The 21,365-nt window shown below is 34.2% G+C and overlaps 2 protein-coding genes across 2 annotated transcripts; both read right to left on the bottom strand.

The window, feature by feature from the left end:
* Nucleotides 1-545: 545 nt before the first annotated feature.
* Nucleotides 546-4,875, bottom strand: LOC110711400 (protein NRT1/ PTR FAMILY 1.1-like). The gene is made up of 6 exons (XM_021889777.1): nucleotides 4,540-4,875; nucleotides 4,098-4,315; nucleotides 3,349-3,905; nucleotides 1,964-2,837; nucleotides 685-752; nucleotides 546-588 (listed from the first exon to the last, which is right to left on the bottom strand). The coding sequence occupies exons 1-6, from the start codon at nucleotides 4,688-4,690 to the stop codon at nucleotides 546-548; spliced, it is 1,911 nt and encodes a 636-aa protein (XP_021745469.1). The 5' UTR covers nucleotides 4,691-4,875.
* Nucleotides 4,876-10,860: 5,985 nt separating this feature from the next.
* Nucleotides 10,861-20,585, bottom strand: LOC110711422 (protein NRT1/ PTR FAMILY 1.1-like). Its single transcript, XM_021889800.1, has 4 exons — nucleotides 20,358-20,585; nucleotides 17,402-17,619; nucleotides 16,386-16,957; nucleotides 10,861-12,028 (listed from the first exon to the last, which is right to left on the bottom strand). Exons 1-4 carry the CDS (start codon nucleotides 20,452-20,454, stop codon nucleotides 11,158-11,160), a joined length of 1,758 nt encoding a protein of 585 aa, XP_021745492.1. The 5' UTR covers nucleotides 20,455-20,585; the 3' UTR covers nucleotides 10,861-11,157.
* Nucleotides 20,586-21,365: the final 780 nt, after the last annotated feature.

The following is a 21,365-nucleotide window of genomic DNA, read 5'->3' as shown; positions in this document are numbered from 1 at the left end:
CTTTTTTAGCTTAGAGTGAAGGAATAAATGTATCCGGAGTAAATGCTTTACTCTTGTTTGTTACATATCTTGTTGAAATTATGTAGTGAAGTAATCAAGTTAATACCGCCTAAAGTTTATACATATAGATACATCGATCTCATGTTTGTCATGCTTTCTTTGATAAAGTTATGAAGTACAAGTTACCATGATGATCTATCAATCTATGGTTGTTAAACATGCGTTACCTTCATTAAGATTTAGTTGTCACGTTACTAGTAAGGACTATGCCGCTCTCAATTTGACAATGAATATCAAAGGACTCAGTACATGTAATTATGTACTGATTTGTACATTAATACTAGTGTTAACATTTTGGTTTTATGGTGAACTCTTTCAGTCTGTTTAGCACAATCATTGTTTTTTAGCAAAGCAAGAGTAGAAGTTCGCGTCTTCTATTAAAGAAGTATAGAAGTATAGAAACTGAACGTTCCACCAGTTCGCGTCTTCTGTTAATCCCAACTTAATCACTGTGCTGTGCTGGGATCAACAAAGACCGAAACACATCAGTTTGCTGGTGCTGTACTGCTGTTCAGAGCTGTAAATCCCCTGCAGCATTCCATGTGAAAGGTATAATGTACGTCGTAATGTCAATGAAGTCATACGGTTGAAGTCAGCTTCATCTCCAGATAGAGTAGATATTACATCTTAGATCCAGGCAATAGGTTTAATATAAAACACTGGTGTGACAGATAAGCCATTATTCCCTTTTCCTGAAACAGAATTGTAGTTTAAAGAGTCTGACTTAATTATGCAATATGTATTATATCATGTTAATTACATGGTTTCTGACAAGTTATTTCTTTAACAAATTTGCCAGAAATCTATAAGAATTTATAATAATCTAAATCCAGACTTCCCTCCACCTTATCAAAAATCATATACTTCCTCCGTTTTCTTTTATATGCAACACAACCTTTAGGCATGCAGTTTGAGAAGGTAATTAGTGAAAGTAAACGAACTCTTTTTCAAAATAATTTTAACACTATGATTAGAGAAGGGTTAGGTATCATGTGTAAAAATTATTTTTTGATTAATTTAGTCGTTTAAATTATGTAACATCGACCTTAAAGTACGTGTCACAAGGCTGTGTTGCAAGTATTTAAAAACGGAGGAAGTACATGTTTAAGAGCACTAGCTGTCAAGGGTATAACACTAGACCACACTCTCATCAACCAAGATCGAGTTAATTACTCGTATTTTACAAGTGCTGATTATTCCTGATGCATAAGTATTCTATCAGAATTTGTCACTAGCTAATCAGCATACTTTCAAATAATCGAATGAACTAAATTATTAAGTACATTGGATGGTTTGGTTTGTTCAACGATTATAAGTTGCTGTTAGAAATTAGAATTAGAAATTAGAATTGAAGATTGTACTATTGTTAGATCAAGCTCGATAAATCAGACTGAATATTTGCAGGTACTTGTCTTGATAAAAACAACCCTTCATTCAGAGGGAGCCCTAGTTCCTCATTATGAGAAACACTTTTGTTTCTCACAATGGCATTTTGGAAAATAATGTGATGTTTTTCACTAGTAGGGACCGCGTATGTGTCATGAGTGGGAGCCCCAGATCTTGACATATGCCCCATGAGAAACAAAACTTGTTTCTCACTATGAGAAACAGAGAATTACCCCTTCAAGAGAGCATTTTGACATTATCAATTCTCAATCAAAGTAGCAAACGTAGACTTGTGCAAAATGTTAACTGAACAGTAATGGAAGTGCGATACAACTTAAAAAAATAAACATGAACTTTGTTCTTGATCCGAAGATATCATAAGGAAAGAAATAAATGTATATATCACTGTAATATCAATGTCTATAGTGTTACAATAAGCTTATATTAGTATAACATAGGGTGTATAAAAAACAATTACAAAAATTGAAGGACCTAGAAAGGGAACATGTAATCAAACCGATTCGTGCTCTACAATGTCGTCGTCAGACTTCTTGTGACTTGTGTGACTACCAGATGATCCGAATAATCGACAACATACAAGAAAATACACAAAATTTATAAAACACAGAATTGCAACCAACCAGTAATAGTAGTCTACATGACCTTTATTGAGGTTGCTTGACAACCAGCTGATCTTTCCACCAGTGCTAGTGATAGTATCAACAAGCTCAACCAAGAGCGTGCCCACGATGCTAGATACCGCCATTCCTAGAGTAAATATAGCCATTGCAATACTTGACATACTCTTAGAAAGATGAGAATAATAAAACTCTATCTGCCCTACTGCGTTTAACCCCTCAGCAAGTCCTAGCAGCACAAGCTGTGGCACTAACCACATAGCCGACATGTCGAGTACTCCCCTAGGATTATCTTGCAGGCCCTCTTTGATTGCAGCTTTTCGTCTAACTGATTCAACAATAGCAGCAACTATCAGTGCCACACATGATAACAATAATCCGAGTCCCATACGAACCTTAGGTGTTAGCCCTCGCGGCATGCCACAAAACTTGGACATCAGTGGCACAACAGCACGGTCATAGAATGCTACCCAAAATGTAATAGTTACAACAGAAAAGACGGTGAAAGAACCAGCAGGGATTTCGAATTTTGGACTGATATGTCGATTCATGGATTTCGCTTGAAGGGTTGTGTAGCTGTTGTTCATGGCCACTAGCATCATGATTCCAGTAGTCCACATTGGCATGATTCTTAAAATTGATTTCAGATTTTCTACTCGCTCTACCGTGCATAGGCTCCAAGGTTTCGAAGGTGATCCGTCTGGTTTCAAGTCATTTTCGGGATCCACAATCACACAAGCTTTGTTGAAACACCTACAAGATGTAAAAGATACTAACACAAATCACAATCAACTACACATAGCTAGATAATGCAGTAGTAGTAGACTTATTGATCTATGCTAAGTTGAGTACGTACATAGACTCCTGATTTCGCCTAATTCATCTATGTCGAATAGTGACTATTAGTAGCCACTTTGACATGTATGGTCCGAATGAGCCACAAGAGCAATACAAATGGAGATAAGGGATCTGAACCAACGACCTTATGTAACAGACTAACAGGCTCCCAGTCTTAATTAACCACTAGGTCAAGATCTCATTGGTAATCTAACATGAATATTAGACTTAAAATTAGGCCAACATAAGTAAATATCATATTGACTAAACAATCAAGTCATAAACTCGAACATATATCATGCAATAAGGTTGGATATGAATTGATTCCGAGCTCTGAAATGCATGTTTAATTTCATATCATATCAACAGAATAAAATCACCAAGAAATGTCAAAGTGCTGAAAAATGTGAGAGTATTTGAAGATTACCTTAAGTTGTCACTAGGAACTTTTTTCGCAGAACCATTATTTCCACCAAAGAAAAGCTCTTCAGCATCAAGAGGAGGAAGGATAACATTCCTTTTCCGAAAGGCGGCAACCGGGACTTGAAACATACCAATAAACAAGCTGTCCTTGACCTTGACATGAACATACAACGGTGACCCGAAAAAGAAGGCTACAAGAGAAAGGACCATAAGACAAACAGGCACACCGAATCCGATTGGCCACCCGAATTTATCTTGAATGAACACAATAACTGTCAATGCAATGATAGTTGCCAACCCTGTTGAGGCATAATACCAGTTGAAGAAACTATCTAGAACTCTTTCATTGTTGGGATTGTCTTTGTTGCTCACTTGATCAGCTCCGAAAGCTAACGAACACGGCCTCACGCAACCGGCTCCTATGGAGATCAGGCCGAAAGAGCCGAACAAGACAAGGAATTGGATCGGTGTAGCTGATGAACAGCTCTCTGAACTAGACTTTGCACAGGGTGCTGGTTTTAGTGCTGGGACTACGGAAGTCAACCAAAGTAAACTTGTTCCCTAATGAAAATGATCACGATTATTACGTGCTGTTAGAAATCAAATACGACATGCTTGGATTGGGGGTAATGTTTAACGGCATACCAGGGTAATAAGAGAAAATAAAGTGGAATTTCTCTTTTATTACCTCCGATCCAAGCAAGTCGTAAGTTAAGACTAATGAAAAAATACCCGATCTAAAAGTTAACTTACAAGAAGACTGCAGAAGGTTCCAAAAGCTATGACTCGAAATCGACCAAAGTAAGAATCGGAGAGAAAACCTCCAACAATAGCCAACGCATTGGAAATTCCAGACCATAACGATAATACAATAACTCCTTTTGCAGCTTCCAAGTGATAAACATTCATCAAGTAAAATATCATGTTTGGCAACAAACCATAACTTGCTACTTTCTCAAAAGCCTCATTCACTGTCCACCAAAAGAAAAAAAAACAAAAGTTAAACCAAAGAAATTCATCAAAAACGACTATTTTCTAAATTCATGCTCATTAAAGTATGAGTATATGTTAATATCCGAGATTGAACAATCTCACACACATGAACTAGCAAGTCTAGCATTATGAGCTGAGATCGATCAGTAATCTCAGATATTAACAGGAATATGAAAAGGCAAAATCTTTAGAATGTACTTACCAATAATAAAAGGCATGGTAATTATACCACCCTTTTTCTTAGACTTAGGAGTAGTTTCATGCTGATCTGAGTTATTGTTATTATCTGGTAAAATCGCCATTTTTTCCATCTTCTCTTCTGTCAATTCTACCCTGCTTTCTTCCAAAGCCATTTGTAAAATCCTCTATTTATATTTAAACTATAAAGAGTTTGAAATATACAATATGATATGATCTTCTAGGAAATGAGAAATTTGCGACAAATTATTTGGGAGTGTGACTTTTTATAACATATTTATGGATTATTATGGAGGTGTATTTGAAAAGCTGTACACGCTAGTTGCATTAATGCTTTCATAGTGTTTGAGTCAATAGCCAAATACTTTACGACCTCTTTTAAATTATTATATAATTTTCCTTAAAAAATAATAAGAGTAATAATAAAATTAAAAAAGTTTTTTCTATATAATAACATTCTTAATTTCACTTTTCTACGTTGTGTCCCAATATATATCACTTTCCACTGTAACCTCAGTAAATTTTGTTTTCATACGGTAACCTTGCCGTTATCCCGCCGTTAATAAATTCCGTTAGTAGGGTCAATTCTCCATTTATTAATATTTTTTTTATCGATTTGCGCATTAGAAAATGTTTCGTTAAAGGTTTTGGAGGCTATATTGGCCCTTAAGAGTCCAAATTGAGCTCATATTTGGTAAAAAAAAAAAAAAAAAAAAACTTAAATGCCTCGTTTTGCTTATTAAGAAATGTCTCGATTTGCATGTTCACGTTTTAATACGCAAAACAAGCCATTTATGTTATTTTTTCGTGAAATTTGAGCTTAATTTGGACCTATAAGAACAAAATAGCCCCCAAATCTTTTAACAGAACATTTTCCAATGCGCAAATCGATAAAAAAAATATTAATTAATGGAGAGCTGCCCCACTAATAAAATTTATTGACGGCAAGGTTACCGTGTGAAAATAAAATATATTTGGGGTTACAGTGTGAAAAGTTATATATATTGGGATACAACACAGAAAAGTGAAATTAAAAGGGTTGCTATATAGAAAAACCCAATTAAAAAAGATTTTATGATTTTGTTTACCATTTACTATACGCGTGATCCTCGTGGCCTCGTTGGTAACCCTTAGAAAATATCCTAATAAAGTAATAATACAAATACAATAGGAATATTCCTGATTCCATCATTGTCACTTTTGTTAGCTACTAGAGGGCATTATCGTTATTTTGTTGCTTTAATTTCGGCTTTTATCGATGATACAGTATAATATGTAGCAAGAGAGCGTGACAAAAAAAGAGTCGAAATTTTCATTCATCCCTTATTTAAATCAAAAACTTAAGTTGATGCATGGTTTAAACTCAACATTGATTTATATGAAATACGAAGTATATTTTATCAGAGAGGATGAATATTATATATGTTAAAAATTGTCCTTGTTGGGTGGATGTTTAGTTGATAAAGTTTTGAGAGTGGTATCTGTCTATCCGAGAGTTGGATCGAATTATGTCCAAGTATATGCTATAGTATTTCATTATTCAATGTGAATACGTACTCTCCTTCAACCTCTATCTTTTCGTATGGCTCTCAATCCTCTGTGAAAGCATGTGTGTATATTAATTTGACTATATATTGTTATCATGGACAATTTACAAGTGATGGGTTTTGACAAATTTATTTCTAATTTGAGATACATACATTGTTGTGGTTGTGTTGTGGGTCAAGACTAATAACAAACTTTATCCACAGAGAAATAGAAATTACTACTCGTAGAAGGTACGTAGATAGATATAGAACTTAATTAAGATGTTTGGTTGGCATAACACTAGAAAATAGGATTTTTGGAACCTAATCATTCAAAATTGATCCCCAAATCCGAATTAGTCCAAAGGATGAAAAAAAAAAAAAAAAAAAAAAAAAAAAAAAAAAAAAACTTTAAGTCAATAATGACAAGTTGACTTTTCCCACTTTCTAATTGAAGATAATGTTTATGATGAACAACCATAATAAGCACGATATTAAGCTATTTACTTTAGGAAAAATTATAAAGGAATTTTCTTTACAAAAGATAATTTTCAGGCAAACTTATTGAAGATTTGTGACATCATCAAAATTTATCTTTTATCCCATTAGAAAAATGAATAGAGTAGCAAACATTTAGCAGCTCATATCAACGCTACAAGTATAAAATTGGCAAAAAAATCATAAATTAGGGGGACACTACCTATTTTTTCATTTTTTTATATCTTGTTGATAAATATTTATTTTTTTTAATTAAATGGAATAGGGGAATGCAAGGGTGATTTTATTGAATAAAAGTCAACCGGCACTTGCCACATTATCCCTATGAGATACTCCACATAAATTATCAAACACTCCTAAAATAATAATATCGTGCTTTAGAATTGCTCTCCGATAATTTTAGAGGTTGCATCATTTTTTACGGTGTGGTATGTGTTCCATTGATATATATATGCAATAGACACTCAATTTCACAAATCTATAATATAAATCTCCCAACTTTAATTTGTATTCCCTCGCACACTACAAACAATAAAACTAAGAATCCTAGCCACCATGACTAACAACATGAGATCTCATTATATTATAGAGAACTGACTATTCGATATAACGGACTGCAATCACTACACAATATAACAGACTGCAATCACTATATTGTAGGTGATCTTTACTGACTAAAGATCTGAAAAGGAAGAAGAGTATATGAGGCTTACCATCAATGATATGGCTACTGATGTATCAATGGAAGCACTTATTAGGTTAAACTATGATGGCTAAGTTTGACGAATGAACAAAGAGTTTAAACTATGATGGCTAAGTTTGACGAGAGAACAAAGAGAGTAGGGTTATGGTTGATTGGGTAAGTATTGTTTATTTTACTCTAACCTTTTTAGGAAGTGCTTTGACCATAACATAAGAAATGAATATTACTTTTTTTCGAGGAAAAAAAATAAGATACGTTATTACGATTAAATTTTATTTATTTACATTATTACGATTAATATAAATTGTAATACGTAGTAAATGTACATGGATCATAATTATTTTAGGATATTGTAGGGGATATTCCCTCATAAGTATGTTGACTTTCAATACGACTCGTTTCAGCTTGACATGTTTCCTCATCATTCTTGTAGGGGGCTAAGGAGTGCTTTGACCAATACAATGTGAACACTTGCATTGATCACCTTTGACCGCCGCAAAAAAACTATACTTGTTTTTAATTTCTCGAATTTTTTATTCGAGTTCCGTACTAAGGATTGAATTTGGTATGATACCGATACAATGTTAGTTTTCCCTCCCTAATAATTTATTCCCAAGTGCATGCATAGGCTTTTTTTTCGAGTATAAACTATTAATCTACTTTGAATAATGACCTTTTGTCTACAAAGAAAGGCAAAATTCCGGTGATTTATTAACAATAATTATGTACTCAATTTAAATTAGATAAAAACTTTTACAACTTGCCAATTTGCATAATGCCATATTCTATTTATAATTGCAACAAGTTTTATAGACAGTAATTAATAATATTATTGGCTGTAATATTGTGTATCGTATAAAAGTTTCATGTGTGATCAATCAGATCATGTAAACATTATTATTATAACATCAACAAAAATCCTACTTTATTTCTAAATTGTGTTTTTTACTTAAATTACTACATAAATTTCAGTACTATACCATGCATTTAGTACAGTACACATAGTAGTGGTAAATATGAGATTGATTGAAATCATAAATGAAACAATGATGTTATGGTTTTAGACCTTGATTAGTATACGTGTATCATGTATTAAGTTCAATTATGAAGATTATTTTATTTGATACCTGAAACTATTGATATGAGTCAAACTCACTTCTTTTGTAAGTTTCTAAACTCTATACCTTGGGTCAACGTGTGAGGTATGGATTTAAACTTCTTAAAATCGTCAACTAAACACATGGCCTGGTTTGAATTTCGATTCTAAACCCATACCTCATACATCAAACCTAAATTTTGTGAGTCGGACCAATTAATCTCGCTTGTGGTTATAATTTATGTCTTGATTTGCAAGTTCGAAGTCGTATCAATTTGCGTGCGGAAAAATGGCTCAATTTAAACTTTTTGAGGGTCATTTTAGTTCTTAAAAATCCAATTTGAGGTCAAATTGACAAAGAATTATCAGAAATGCTTCGTTTTGCATGCCAACAATGTCTCAAAAAGTTCATTTTGATCATACCCAAACCAAAATGTTCCCGGTATTTTTTGCCAATTTTCAAAATTAATCGTTAAGAACCAAACGACCCCCAAAACTTTAATTGAATAATTTAGTTCATTAGATAAGGTCCTTTTTCGTCAACTTTTTTTAATAGGCCATTTTTGACGAAAGTATTACCATAAATAGCTCTTTATGACAAATTAGCCTAAATGTTTTAAAACGGAACATGCATATTGCTTGGGAATGTGAAAGCAATAAGGGGCGTTTGGTTCGCTGTAATGGGGAAAGGGAATGGGAATGATTACCTTTGTTGGTGTTTGTTTTCCCTCTTTTGTCATTCTCATTCCCCCTTTTTATTTTTGAGTTTACCCAAAATCCTCCTAATCCCATTCCCCACCCCCCCCCCCCCTACCTTTCCCATTCCTTTCCCCAACCACCACCATACCCCTTAACCCTAAACCACCTAGCCGGGACTAGTAGCACCTCGCCGGATGCTCGTCGGCCTTCCCCCGACCCTCGCCGCCCCTCCTCCCACCCGAAAACCCTTCCCCCACCCACGTATAACCCTTAAAAAACCCTCCCCTCCACCGGAACCAAAGGTTGCACCTCACCGGACGTGGTTTGTGGGGTTGCTTGGCTAGGTTTCGGTCGTGGTTTTGTCACACCTCACCGGACATGGGTTTGGATTTCAGTCGTGGTTTGTGGGGTTGCGTGGTTGGGTTTCGGTCTTGGTTCGTGGGGTTGCTTGGCTGGGTTTCGGTCTTGGTGGTTCTTGGGGGTGGCGTGGGTTTGGATTTGGGTTCGTGGAGGTCTGGATGAGGTGCGGCCGGTGGGGTGGCTGTTGGTTGGGAGGTGGGGTGGCTGGAAAAAAATGAAGGACAGGTGTTGTGGTGGTGCAATGGTGGTGTGATTCCCTAACTTGTTTATGCTTAATTTTGAGGGTTTCGTTTCATTCTCCTCCATTCCCTTTTTGTATTTCATTCCGATTCCCCTGTGTGAACCAAACGGCCCCAAAGTGATTAGGCAAAAGGAATAGAAACTTAAGGCAAACACAAAGCATGTGGTAATATAATTTACTTAATTTGATTAGGCAAAGTGATTAGGCAAAAGGAGTCAAAACTATAGCTTCTTAATGCTTATAATTTACTTAATTTGCCGACCCCTTTATTATTTATCACCGCCTTTCACTGTTCTTGGTCACAACACAACCAACTTGATTGATACTATGAATTGGATATAAAATATTTTATTTTTGCTTAGTTTCGTTGAAGATACATGTGAGATAGTTTTATTGTCCATGAAATTCAATTTTAATTAAAAGAACAAAACTACAACCTTTGAGAATGAGGTCATCACTAAAACAAAGGAGATTATTATCAGGTTACATTGTTACAAAGTACTAACTATGTTCTTCGATAGTTCATCCATTTTGATTAACCATATACTTATTATGAAACATGTAACAAGTAATATCTTACCACAAAGAAGTCCGTCATTCATATCAAAAAAAAAGTCCGTGATTCAAGTCGTAAGGATGATGATCAACAATTATGTACATATTTCTCTTATGAAACAAATAGAATTATATCTACAATATATACTCGACAAAAAAGTTTAATTATCTAACATGAGTAGTCATGCTTTCAAAGAAGATTTTTTTTTTTTTTTTTTTTTTTTGACATGAAAATTAAACTATGTATCTTGTACTCCAGTATTTTGTAAATCCCTTTTTTCATGCTCATATGCTTACTACAAAATCAACAAATTATTGGCTCACTTGATAAGTTTTTTCTTACCTAAGATGCTAGAGATTTGAAGTTCGAATCCTACCAAGTAATGTAGTCAATAACAAAACGATAGTTAAATAGAAGAAAATAGTATAGAATTAGGACCTGCTCACTTGTTCAGTTCACCTTTAAAAAAAATAATCAGTAAAAATAATTTCAGTTCAGCAAAAATAATTTCAATTCAGTAAAAAAAAAAGTGCAGTTCAGTAAAAATAATTTCAGTTCAGCAAAATTAATTTCAGTTCAGTAAAAATAATTTAAATTCAGCAAAAATAAGGTGAAATGAACAAGACCTTAAAGATAGTTATCCTCCTATCACAACTTCACAAGGCATTCACTATGATCATCGATAGTTCTAACCAGTTACCAAATACTTGTATGAAAAACATAGCAAGTCTTATCTTAATAGCCACAAAGAAGTCCATCCCATGATTCATGTCACATACATTTAGGAATACGATCAACAAGTTATACCTACCCAAACATTGAAGTACATATATATTTTTATAGGCCTAAGTAAATTTTTCTTTTATGAAAATTAATAGAAATATATCTACATTAATTTCACTAAACAAAGTTTAATTATCTAAAAAGAGTATGTACTATGTAGTCATGCATCACTAATCCCCTTTGTATCTTGTAAATCCCTTTTTCCTTGCTCATATGCCTTACTACAAAACAAAAAATATATGTAGTTAAGCAAACTCAAACCAGCAAGGATCCAATAATAGTAATCATAGTGACCCTTATTAATGTCACTAGATACCCAACTCTCCTTCCCAAATTTTTTAGTAACACAGTCAACAACAGTTATGATTAAACTTGCAAATAAGCTTGCAATACCCATGCCTAGCCCTTGAAGGTTTGATGCTATACTAGACATACTCTTAGGGAATTCCGAGTAAAAAAGCTCGATTTGAGCGATAGCTGAAAAGGCTTCGGCCAAGCAAAAGAGGCAAACTTGTGGCACTAGCCACAATGCCGACATAGGCACCGTGGAAGAGGTTTTATCTTCTAAGATTTCTCCTTTAGTTGCCATATCTCGACGGATACTCTCCACAATTCCGGACACCAACAAGCACGCAAATGAGAGTAGTAATCCAATTCCCATTCGTGTCATAACGTGCAAACGTACGGGTTTGCCCATGACCTTGGACGCCATAGGGATGATAACACGTTCATAAAGGATGAGCCAAAACATCAATGTGATTAGTCCAAAGGTACCAAAGGAGCCTGGAGGAATTTCGAAGGTTGGGGTTAGGATATGTCGATCCATCGAGAATGCTTGAAGGACTCGAAATGAAGTTGTGTTTGCATGCACACCCATCATGATTCCGGTTGACCATAATGGGATTAAGTTGATGATTGATTTGAAATCTTCAACTTGATCTATTGTGCATAAACGCCATGGATCAACCACCATTTCATCTGGGGTGAGGTCTTGTCTAGGGTCCATCACAATACACGCCTTGTTTAGAGACCTATCAAAATGTAAACAATGAGCCATAGTTTTTCATGTCCTCAACTACTTAAGACCAAAGTTTTACCATGACATAAATGAAAAATGAACCTAGCTGGACTAGAAAAGTAGTGTATAAAATGGGTTTAATCTTTAATGTTACTCCAAATTTTTACATTTTACACAAAATTTACCTATTCATTAACACGAGTATTTATTTGAAATTATCCACCTTCCACCTCACAAATGTATTTATTTTCTAGAGTTCATATTAAAGTAAGTTAAGAGGAATGTAAAGAAATAACACGCATATTATTTAGGAAATTTGGACAAACATAAATATACACGTGACTAGAGGTGGCCAGTGGGCCGGGTTGGACCCAGCCCACCCTAACCCGCACGGCTGGTGGGTCACGTGGGTCTAACCTAACCTGGCACAGCCCGACACAGCTCGAATTTAACCCGGGTTGTGTCGTGGGTCCAAAATTTTCAACACAACCTATTTCAACCCAGCTCGGTTTAACCCGTTTGATTCGACCCAACTCTCACAACCCGTTTTAACCAATTTAATTCGACACACCTAGCCCGTGAACCCACCTAACCCGACCCACCTCGCACAACCCAGCCCGCACAGCCCACCCGCATGCATGACCCACCCAACCCACCTAACCCGCATGACCCGCCCAACCCACACGGCCTAACATCCATTTAAAAAAAAAACGGCTAGTTTTTTGTATGTACCGGCTAGTTTTTTGAGTGTATGATCATCCCTTCAATTTTCCCTATAAATACCAATTCCACACTTCACTCAAATTTCCACACAACTCAAGCTTTCTTTCTCTCTTACTCAAAAATTCTTAATTGTTCTCAAATTCTCAAGTGTTATATAGAGTTTTATTTTTGTTAAAAAAAATCTCCTATATATTATTATTAGTATTCTTAAGATTCTAAAAAAAAAAAGTTCTTCTCCATATTATAATTAGTAATCATAAAAAAAAAATTAAAAAAAAAAAAAAAAAATGGGCCCAAGAGGAGGAATGGGAAGGAATCAAAGTGGTGGTCGAAGTGGTGGCCAAAGGAGTGGTGGTGCAAATTTTACGTATGAAATTAATACGGAAAATTTAAACCAATTTGTCAATGAATATGGAGATTATGGTTTAGGAGATAGGCAAAATATTCAAACGTCTCCACCATAACATTTCTCCCACCAATCATCGATTTCAACTATGTCACCTCCATCGCAACAAACATCACAACCAACATCTCAACCTTCATCTCAAGGTAATTACTAATTAAATTTTTATTGTTATGAATATTTAAAAAAATAAAGTTAGTTTAGTTTTCAATTTTCTATGATTTACAATTAGTTAATTACCATGAAAAATGCGTTTAAATAAATATAATTAAAATATTTAAAATTTAAAAGCTTCTTTTCATGAATAGCGTTTAAAATTAATTTCAATAATTTGATTTATGAAAGGGTGGTGGCGGTGAAAGTAGAGGTCGAGCACAATTTTCTTGGGTGTGGAAACATTTTGAACGAGTTGAGGTCACACCCCCGGGATGGCAACCCGGTCAACCAAAGAGGTTCACGTGTACATGCCTAGTTTGCAAGGCGCTAGGTGCAAATGTCAAGTCATATAGTTGGAAAACGGGAGATGGAACCGGAACCTTAAGTCGGCATTTGCAAAATAAACACGACTTGTTCGAAAATGGCCTCCGTCCTTCGGTGGGTGGCGTCCAAATACAATTGGGTGGATACATGAACCAACCCGGCGGAGGTACACCTTTCATTTATAGTAAAGATAGAATGATTGATGAAATGAGTACTTTAGTTATTGCTAATGAATACCCTTTTAGTTACGGTGAAAATGCAAACGTTGAGCATTTTAATAAAGTTGCATTACAACCTGCATTTACTCGTGTCCCCCGAAATACCCTAAGACGTTATACACAAACTTCTTATTATAAGTATAGGAGTGGTTTGATTGAATTATTTCGTACTTTTGATGGTCGTGTTAGTTTTACAAGTGATACATGGACTTCTAGTTTTGGCGAACCTTTTCTTTGCATTACTGCTCATTGGGTGGATGATGATTGGTTTATTCAAAAACGTATACTATGTTTTCAAGCTATGGAAGAAAAGCATACCGGTTTTAACATCAAAGTTCATATTTTGGATTGTTTAAAAGAATTTCACTTGAATAATAAAGTTTTTTCTTTGTCTCTTGATAATGCAACTGCAAACACAAAGTGTATTGACTATTTGAAAAATGACTCTAAGTTGCATTTGTTGTTGGGTGGTAGTCTCTTGCATGTTAGATGTTGTGCTCATATTTTGAATTTGTCTGTTCAAGAGGGTCTCGCTGAGTTGCAACCATTGCTAAACACAATTAGAACAGTTATAAAATGGATTAGGATTACTCAGTCAGTTAGAAGAAAGTACATAGCTTTGTGTAAAGAGAGAGGTCTTAAGAAAAGACAATGGTCTATTGATACCCCTACCCGTTGGAATTCTACTTTCAAGTTGTTGAGTGATGCTATAAAGTATCGTGACAGTTTGACCCAACTTTACAATGAGACTCGTGTTGATCCTACTGAGTTAATAAGCGAAAGTCATTGGACTAATGCTTCTTTTGTTCGTGATGTTTTAAATACTTTTGATATTGCAACTCATATTTTCTCTTATATTTATGAGCCTAATATTCATTTAGTCATAATTGAGTGTGTTAAAGTTGCTCACACCATCGAAGAGCATATGATGATTGATGGACTTCGTCCCGTTCTTGATAGCATGAAACGTAAGTGGCATACTTATTTTAGTGAATTTCCAATCATTTATGGAAATTGCTGTTATTCTTGATCCCGGTGTCAAAGCTGAAGATTTGGAAAATCTTTTAATTTTATTATACAAGTTTAAGTATCGATTATGATGTTAGTAAATATATTAACAAATGCAAATCTGTTTTGGGAGACCTTTATGATCATTATGCATCTATTTATGGTTTTGATTTGGCAACACCAACTACTACTAGCACTTCCGATTCTAGATTTGGTTTTCTTGATAAAGTTATGAAAAAAAACACAAAGCATCTACATCATTCTCATCATCATCTTCTTCAACACTTGCTATTAATGATTATTTGTCATATCAACATGAGACCAACAACAACTTTCAAATTATAAAATGGTGGCAAGAACATAAAAAAAGTTTTCCTATATTGGCGAGAATTGCAAAAGATATACTTGCAGTTCCCGCTTCATCCGTTGCTTCCGAGTCTGCTTTTAGTGCAGGTAGAAGAGTGTTAGATGAAAAAAGATCTCGCTTAACTCCGGAAAGCATTCAAATTTGTGTTTGTAAGAAAGATTGGGATCAAGCTGAAAGAAGAACTCAAGGTTTAAAGGAAGACGAAGACGATGAAGATGATCCTGTGATGATATTGGAGTCGTCAACGGATAATGCAGCTTCCGGGGATGATGATGCAACAAACATGGGTGGCTAGAAAAGTCTAAATCAGGTACGCTAAGAACTACGTGGGCTTTGATTCTTTCGGGATACGTAGGCAACTTACTTTTCGAAAATTACAATTTAATTGCAAAATTAAATTTTAGTTGTCTAAAGATAGGTCCAAGCCCCTCTCCCCCAAATTCCAAAAGAAGTACAATATAAGAACTACGTGGGCTTTGATTCTTTCGGGATACGTAGGCAACTTATTTTTCGAAAATTACAATTTAATTGCAAAATTAAATTTTAGTTTTCTAAAGATAGGTCCAAGCCCCTCCTCCCCCCAAATTCCAAAAGAAGTACAATATAAGAACTACGTTGGCTTTGATTCCTTATTTTATAATAATATAAGGATATGTAGGCATCTCAATTAAGAGCAACTGAGCAAGCCATCAAATTGTTAATTTTGTAAAAATTAAAACACCACACAACCCACCCGACCCTAACCCACTAACCCACCCTAACCCACTAACCCACCTTGACTCGTCTAACCCACTAACCCAGCTCGACCCACCCACGACCCGTCTAACCCACGACCCCAGCTCGACCCACCCACGACCCGTCTAACCCACGAACCTAACCCTGGTGTGTCCAACTTCTCCGACCCAACCCACGACCCGGCCCACCCTACCCTACGTGTGTCGTGCCGTGTGTCATGAAACCCCAACCCGCGAACCACCTAACCCTAACCCAGCTCGCACAACTCGCACAGTGGACACCTCTACACGTGACATATTATTTTGGGACGGGGTTGGTAATTATGTATCCCTTTTGGTGAAGGTCGTTGCACAACCATGCTTGAAATAAACAAAGTTACAAAGCAATAAGTAGAAACAAATTAACTCAAGAAAAAAAAAAAAGAAAGGGACATCACCTTAGTTTCTCGCTTGGAAATTCTAGCGTAGATCCTTTCACAACATGATAAACTTTGTCCACATTCAACTCGCTTGGAAACTCATAATGCCTATTCCTCCAAGAAGCAACGATGACTTGAGCGAATCCGGTAAGCAAGCTAGCCTTAGGAGGCTTCACCTTGACATAAAACGAAGAAGCCAAGAAGAACGAAACAACCGAAAGTAACATAAGCAAGGTAGGAACTCCGAAGCCAGCTTGCCACCCTGCATGATCTTGGATGTACACAACACATGTAAGACCAAAGAGAACCGATATTGAGACCGAAAAATAGTACCAATTGAAGAAGCTCTCTAATAATCCAACGCAATTCGGTTTTGCATTTTCGTCTACTCCATTTCTTGCTATTTGATCTGCCCCAAAGGCTAATGTAGAAGACCTAATTCCACCTGTGCCAATTGACATTAGGCCAAAAGAAGAGAAAAGAAGGATGAGCTGAAATGGTGTTGGAGATGGGTTAGTGTTAGCGACGGATTCGAATTTGTATGGCGTTGCTCCTGGGATCATAGTTGTTGACCATAGAAGCATCGTCCCCTGTGGTATAGTATCAATGTCATGCATTTAGTTAATTAATTAACAAAATAAATTTTTTCTTTAAAGGTTATTGGATGCAAGCATGCAACTTTTTAATTTCGATCCACGTTTATTACTTCTTCTGTCCATATTATGTCAATCCCTCATGATCATACAAAAAGATATTTTAATACATTTCTACGTTCACCTATCACTTAAATCGTATATCGTGGAATATTATGACTTGCATACTCGTACCATATATGTGACAATTTTTTCGGGCATCCTAAAACATTACATAGACACCTAATTCCAACCGAATTAAGTATCTCCTTAATATTTTAAAACCTAAAATCATGCATAACGGAATAATGGAAACAAATAAATTACGTAGTAGAAAACATATACGAGTAGTGAAAAAATAAATACTCTGTAAAATAATACGAAGTACGGAGTAATAGTTACCAAGAGACTAAAAATGGAGCCAAATGCGATCATTGGGAAGCGGCCCACATAAGAATCGGCAAGAAAAGCGCCCAAAATAGGGGTGAAGTTGGTAGCAGCAGCCCACAAGAAAAGAATGTTGGATCCAGTTGCCATTTCCAATCCATAATTTCCCATTAGATAAACTATCATATTGGGCTCCAGCCCATAAAATGCAGCTCTCTCAAATCCCTCATTTGCTGCAATTTCAATTAAAAATAAATTAATAATTTTATACTTAAATCAGAAAGTTCAAATTTATTACAAGTAATTTATTATAACTTTATTGTAATTTAAGTATAAAATAAAGTGAGAGAGTGAGAGATAGATCAAGTGGTTAGAGCTTCCCTCCCGATTCCAAGAGATCTTGGGATCGATTCTAATCAATCGTCCCTGTGGCTCTCTAAACACCAAAAAAATAAAAGTATAAACTAAAGTACTTAAATTAGAAAGTTCAATTTTATTCATTCCAAAATTGGTTCACAGTTAAGTTCTACACGTCTCTAGCAATTGAGACAAGTTTGATAACATTAGTAGTTATAACTTATAAGCTATCATAAAACTAATCGACAATGTGTGAAAGTCATCCTTGCCTCTTTGTCCCAAATATGACGACTTATATGTGGATTTTTCTTGTAACGGGCTAGTGGCTATAACAAGAACTTTTTGGCCTAAATTGTCATTCATAAATCACAAGTCTCCTTTTGAAGTTTTATGAGGTATGTTAGTATCCTCATTCTTCCTTGAGTGCTTTGTGTAATCAAATTGTATGTTGCAAATTTTGAGGGATAGAGGTAGCATTTAAATAACTTTTCTCACATTAAAAAAAGTGTTTTAAAAGTAGCAGGTCGCGTTCAGTGTTTATTAATTTATTTTTTTATTATTATTACTTTCTAACAATACTTGTGAATTTTTCTTCAAAGAAACAATATGTATCAATGTATATTAACTCTATCCACTTTTAACTGACAGCAACTCGTTACTTTGATAGATACCCACTAATCGACCACTAAAAACTATCTGCTACCACTAGTTTTGTCAAACAGAGTCATAGACATTTCTCATAACTTTTTTTTAATAGTATTAATCTCCTATTCTCCTCCAACATCCCTTAATTTGAATTAACTACACATTATTTTTTAATTTCAAGACAAATTACAACTCGTACGCAATATTTTACTACATTTAATTTACTTTTTTATAACTTAGTAATCCATATTAGTCAATTGAAACTATATCTATATATACCTTCTTTTTTTTTTAAATAAAGGTAAGAAAAATAGAGGACATTAGGAGACCCTCCTCACGAGGGGAACTCCTAAAAGTCCTAATGCAACTACATATACCTAATTAGGTGCATGACTTGTATTTTCTGCTCATTTGATATTTTATTTTAAAATGGGTTAAAAAAAAACATAAAATTATCAATATACCTACTTCTATGTACACCCAAATATTACTTCAAGAAAAAATAATTATACACCCGAATATATATACTCCATAAAAGATCCAACTACTCTATAAAGTGGGATACTTTAAAAACTACTCCTTATTAAAGAAAGTACCGAGTATATTACTTTCTTGAAGAAATTCTTTAACACGGAAAAGTACAAAACTTTTGGGGGGCGGAAATTTGGAGAACATGGTTAGTTACGCAAAATAAGTTTTCTGACACGAAACTTACACTTCATACTTCCAATTTCATCGGAGTATAAAGTTTGTGAAGTGTTTGGTGAATTATAGTAGTAGTACTACGTGTTGCTTACTCATGAAATCACAATATCATATACAGCAGTAGTAATTTTTTTTTTTTTTTTTTTTTTGGGTAAGTTTCTTTATTAAATTTTCATTATTCATACTCTTGACTACATGACATAAATACACAAGAAGTTTGCAGTTTAGCAATATACTCTTAAAAAAAATATACCGTTTTTTATTAGTTAACACGTTTTGACTTTAACACTATTCACACACCTCTCTTTGACCATGTTTTGTGATTTATATGTGAAGAAAAATATAGTCGAGTGGGATTTTGTTAGATTCATCACAATGTATATTTTTAAATATCAACTTTTTATAATTTTTGCTTATCGGTAATTAAAGATATTAATGATTGAATTTGTGCATTTGCAAATGTGACTAAAGAAACGTGTAAACTAAAAAGAAACGGATGAAGTAAATATTAGTCAATCTTGCATAATTTATCCATATGAGAATTAGTGTTGGCTTAGTTAATTGGAGACTTGAAGGTTTTCCTTACACCTTGTGACAGGGGTTTGATTCTCATCCCAAACAAGTGGGATCCCCTATCAAATGGGGTTTAGACACTTTATAACACCACTTCGATCAAACCACCTACTAATAATAACACCATTTCGATCAAACCACCTACTAATACTATAGTTTTCAATAATCCACTTACTTTACAGTTTACACCACTCAATAATAATAATAATAATAATAATAATGAAAACGTAATTTATTTATTTTTCATCAAACCTAAAAAAACCCTGAAGCTTATGTTCATATTTATTACTTTAATAGTTTCACACATATCTATGGAAGACTAGGATGAGATTAAAAAATTAACAAATATGGAGTACTACTATAATGCTAATTTTAGGCAAGCTTAATACGATTTTTTTTTTGGTGCAAATCTTAATACGATAACTATATATATATATATATATATATATATATATATATATATATATATATATATATATATATATATATATATATATATATATATATATATATATATATATATATATATATATATATATATATCATATCCTTCATCTGAACTTTATAATCACATTGATATTTATAAGAATATTATTAGACCGAAGAAATGCATCTCCAAAACTTAGGAACAAACATTTCATAAAGCTAAAATGAAGAAATCATATAGTTTGAATAGGGAATGATGGCTAACCTAAAATGAAAGGCAAAGTTCTAAGACCACCTTGAAGCTTGGAGGGAGTGTTTAAGAGAGGCTCATTCATCCCTTTATTATCTTCACAAGTTTCCATGAAATTGATGATCTTTTCAGGTAGATGATTTTAGTCAATGAAGTATGTAATATGTTTTGAAATATAAATATAGAGAAGAAAGGGAGTTCATGGGGTGACGAATTAAGTGGAGTGTGAAATTCTGTGCAAATTAGCGGTTGCGCATGGTCCGCAAAATGAGGACTACTAGACACATTAGCTTTGTTCATATAGCACCAAATTTATGTGACATGCGTCCTATACTCTAATTTCTCCACTAAAAGTTTGTTTAATTCATTTTATTTTTACTTAGCTTATCTAATTTAATGTGATCTAATTTGATATGAAAATTCATGTGAATTAAAAGTTGAATTTTATTGATTAAAATTGATTATTATTTTTTTATCCACGTGTTTTATGTAATCGACTATTTTAGGTTGAGTTAATTCTTTTCACAATAATTAGTTATTTTTAGTTGGTGATTTGTACTGCTATGACGAGATAGAGGTGACTAACTTTAATAGTGTAACATATAAATGGATTATGGACCGCTTTATGTATTAGTATAACCCTAAGCTATATTTCTATTCCTTTCATTAAGCATAGTTTAATAGTGATCAAATTGATGTAGTCAATTTGATAGAGAATAATTGAGAAGTTCATGTTAATATTAATTAAATTCAACCATATTTAACATCAATAAGTGTAATTTTTTTTTTCCTGCTAGTGCTACATATATGTGCCAGTTGTACTACCTTCGTTATATATTAGTTGCAACTTTAGAATATTTTATATCGCACAAATAATATCCTAAAATTGCAACTAATATGTAATAGAGGTAGTATTTTAGAAAGTGTAAATGTTTTAGTGGAAGATTAAGCTTGCATGGCATGCAATCCAACTGTCCACCAATGCGTGATTTGTACTCAATCTTGTACAAATCTCTTTTTCAC

Source organism: Chenopodium quinoa, unplaced genomic scaffold (assembly GCF_001683475.1).
Source record: "Chenopodium quinoa cultivar QQ74 unplaced genomic scaffold, ASM168347v1, whole genome shotgun sequence".
Classification (NCBI taxonomy): domain Eukaryota; kingdom Viridiplantae; phylum Streptophyta; class Magnoliopsida; order Caryophyllales; family Amaranthaceae; genus Chenopodium; species Chenopodium quinoa.
Note: the sequence above shows the minus strand (reverse complement) of the source record. Positions and strands in the feature narration are given on the sequence as shown.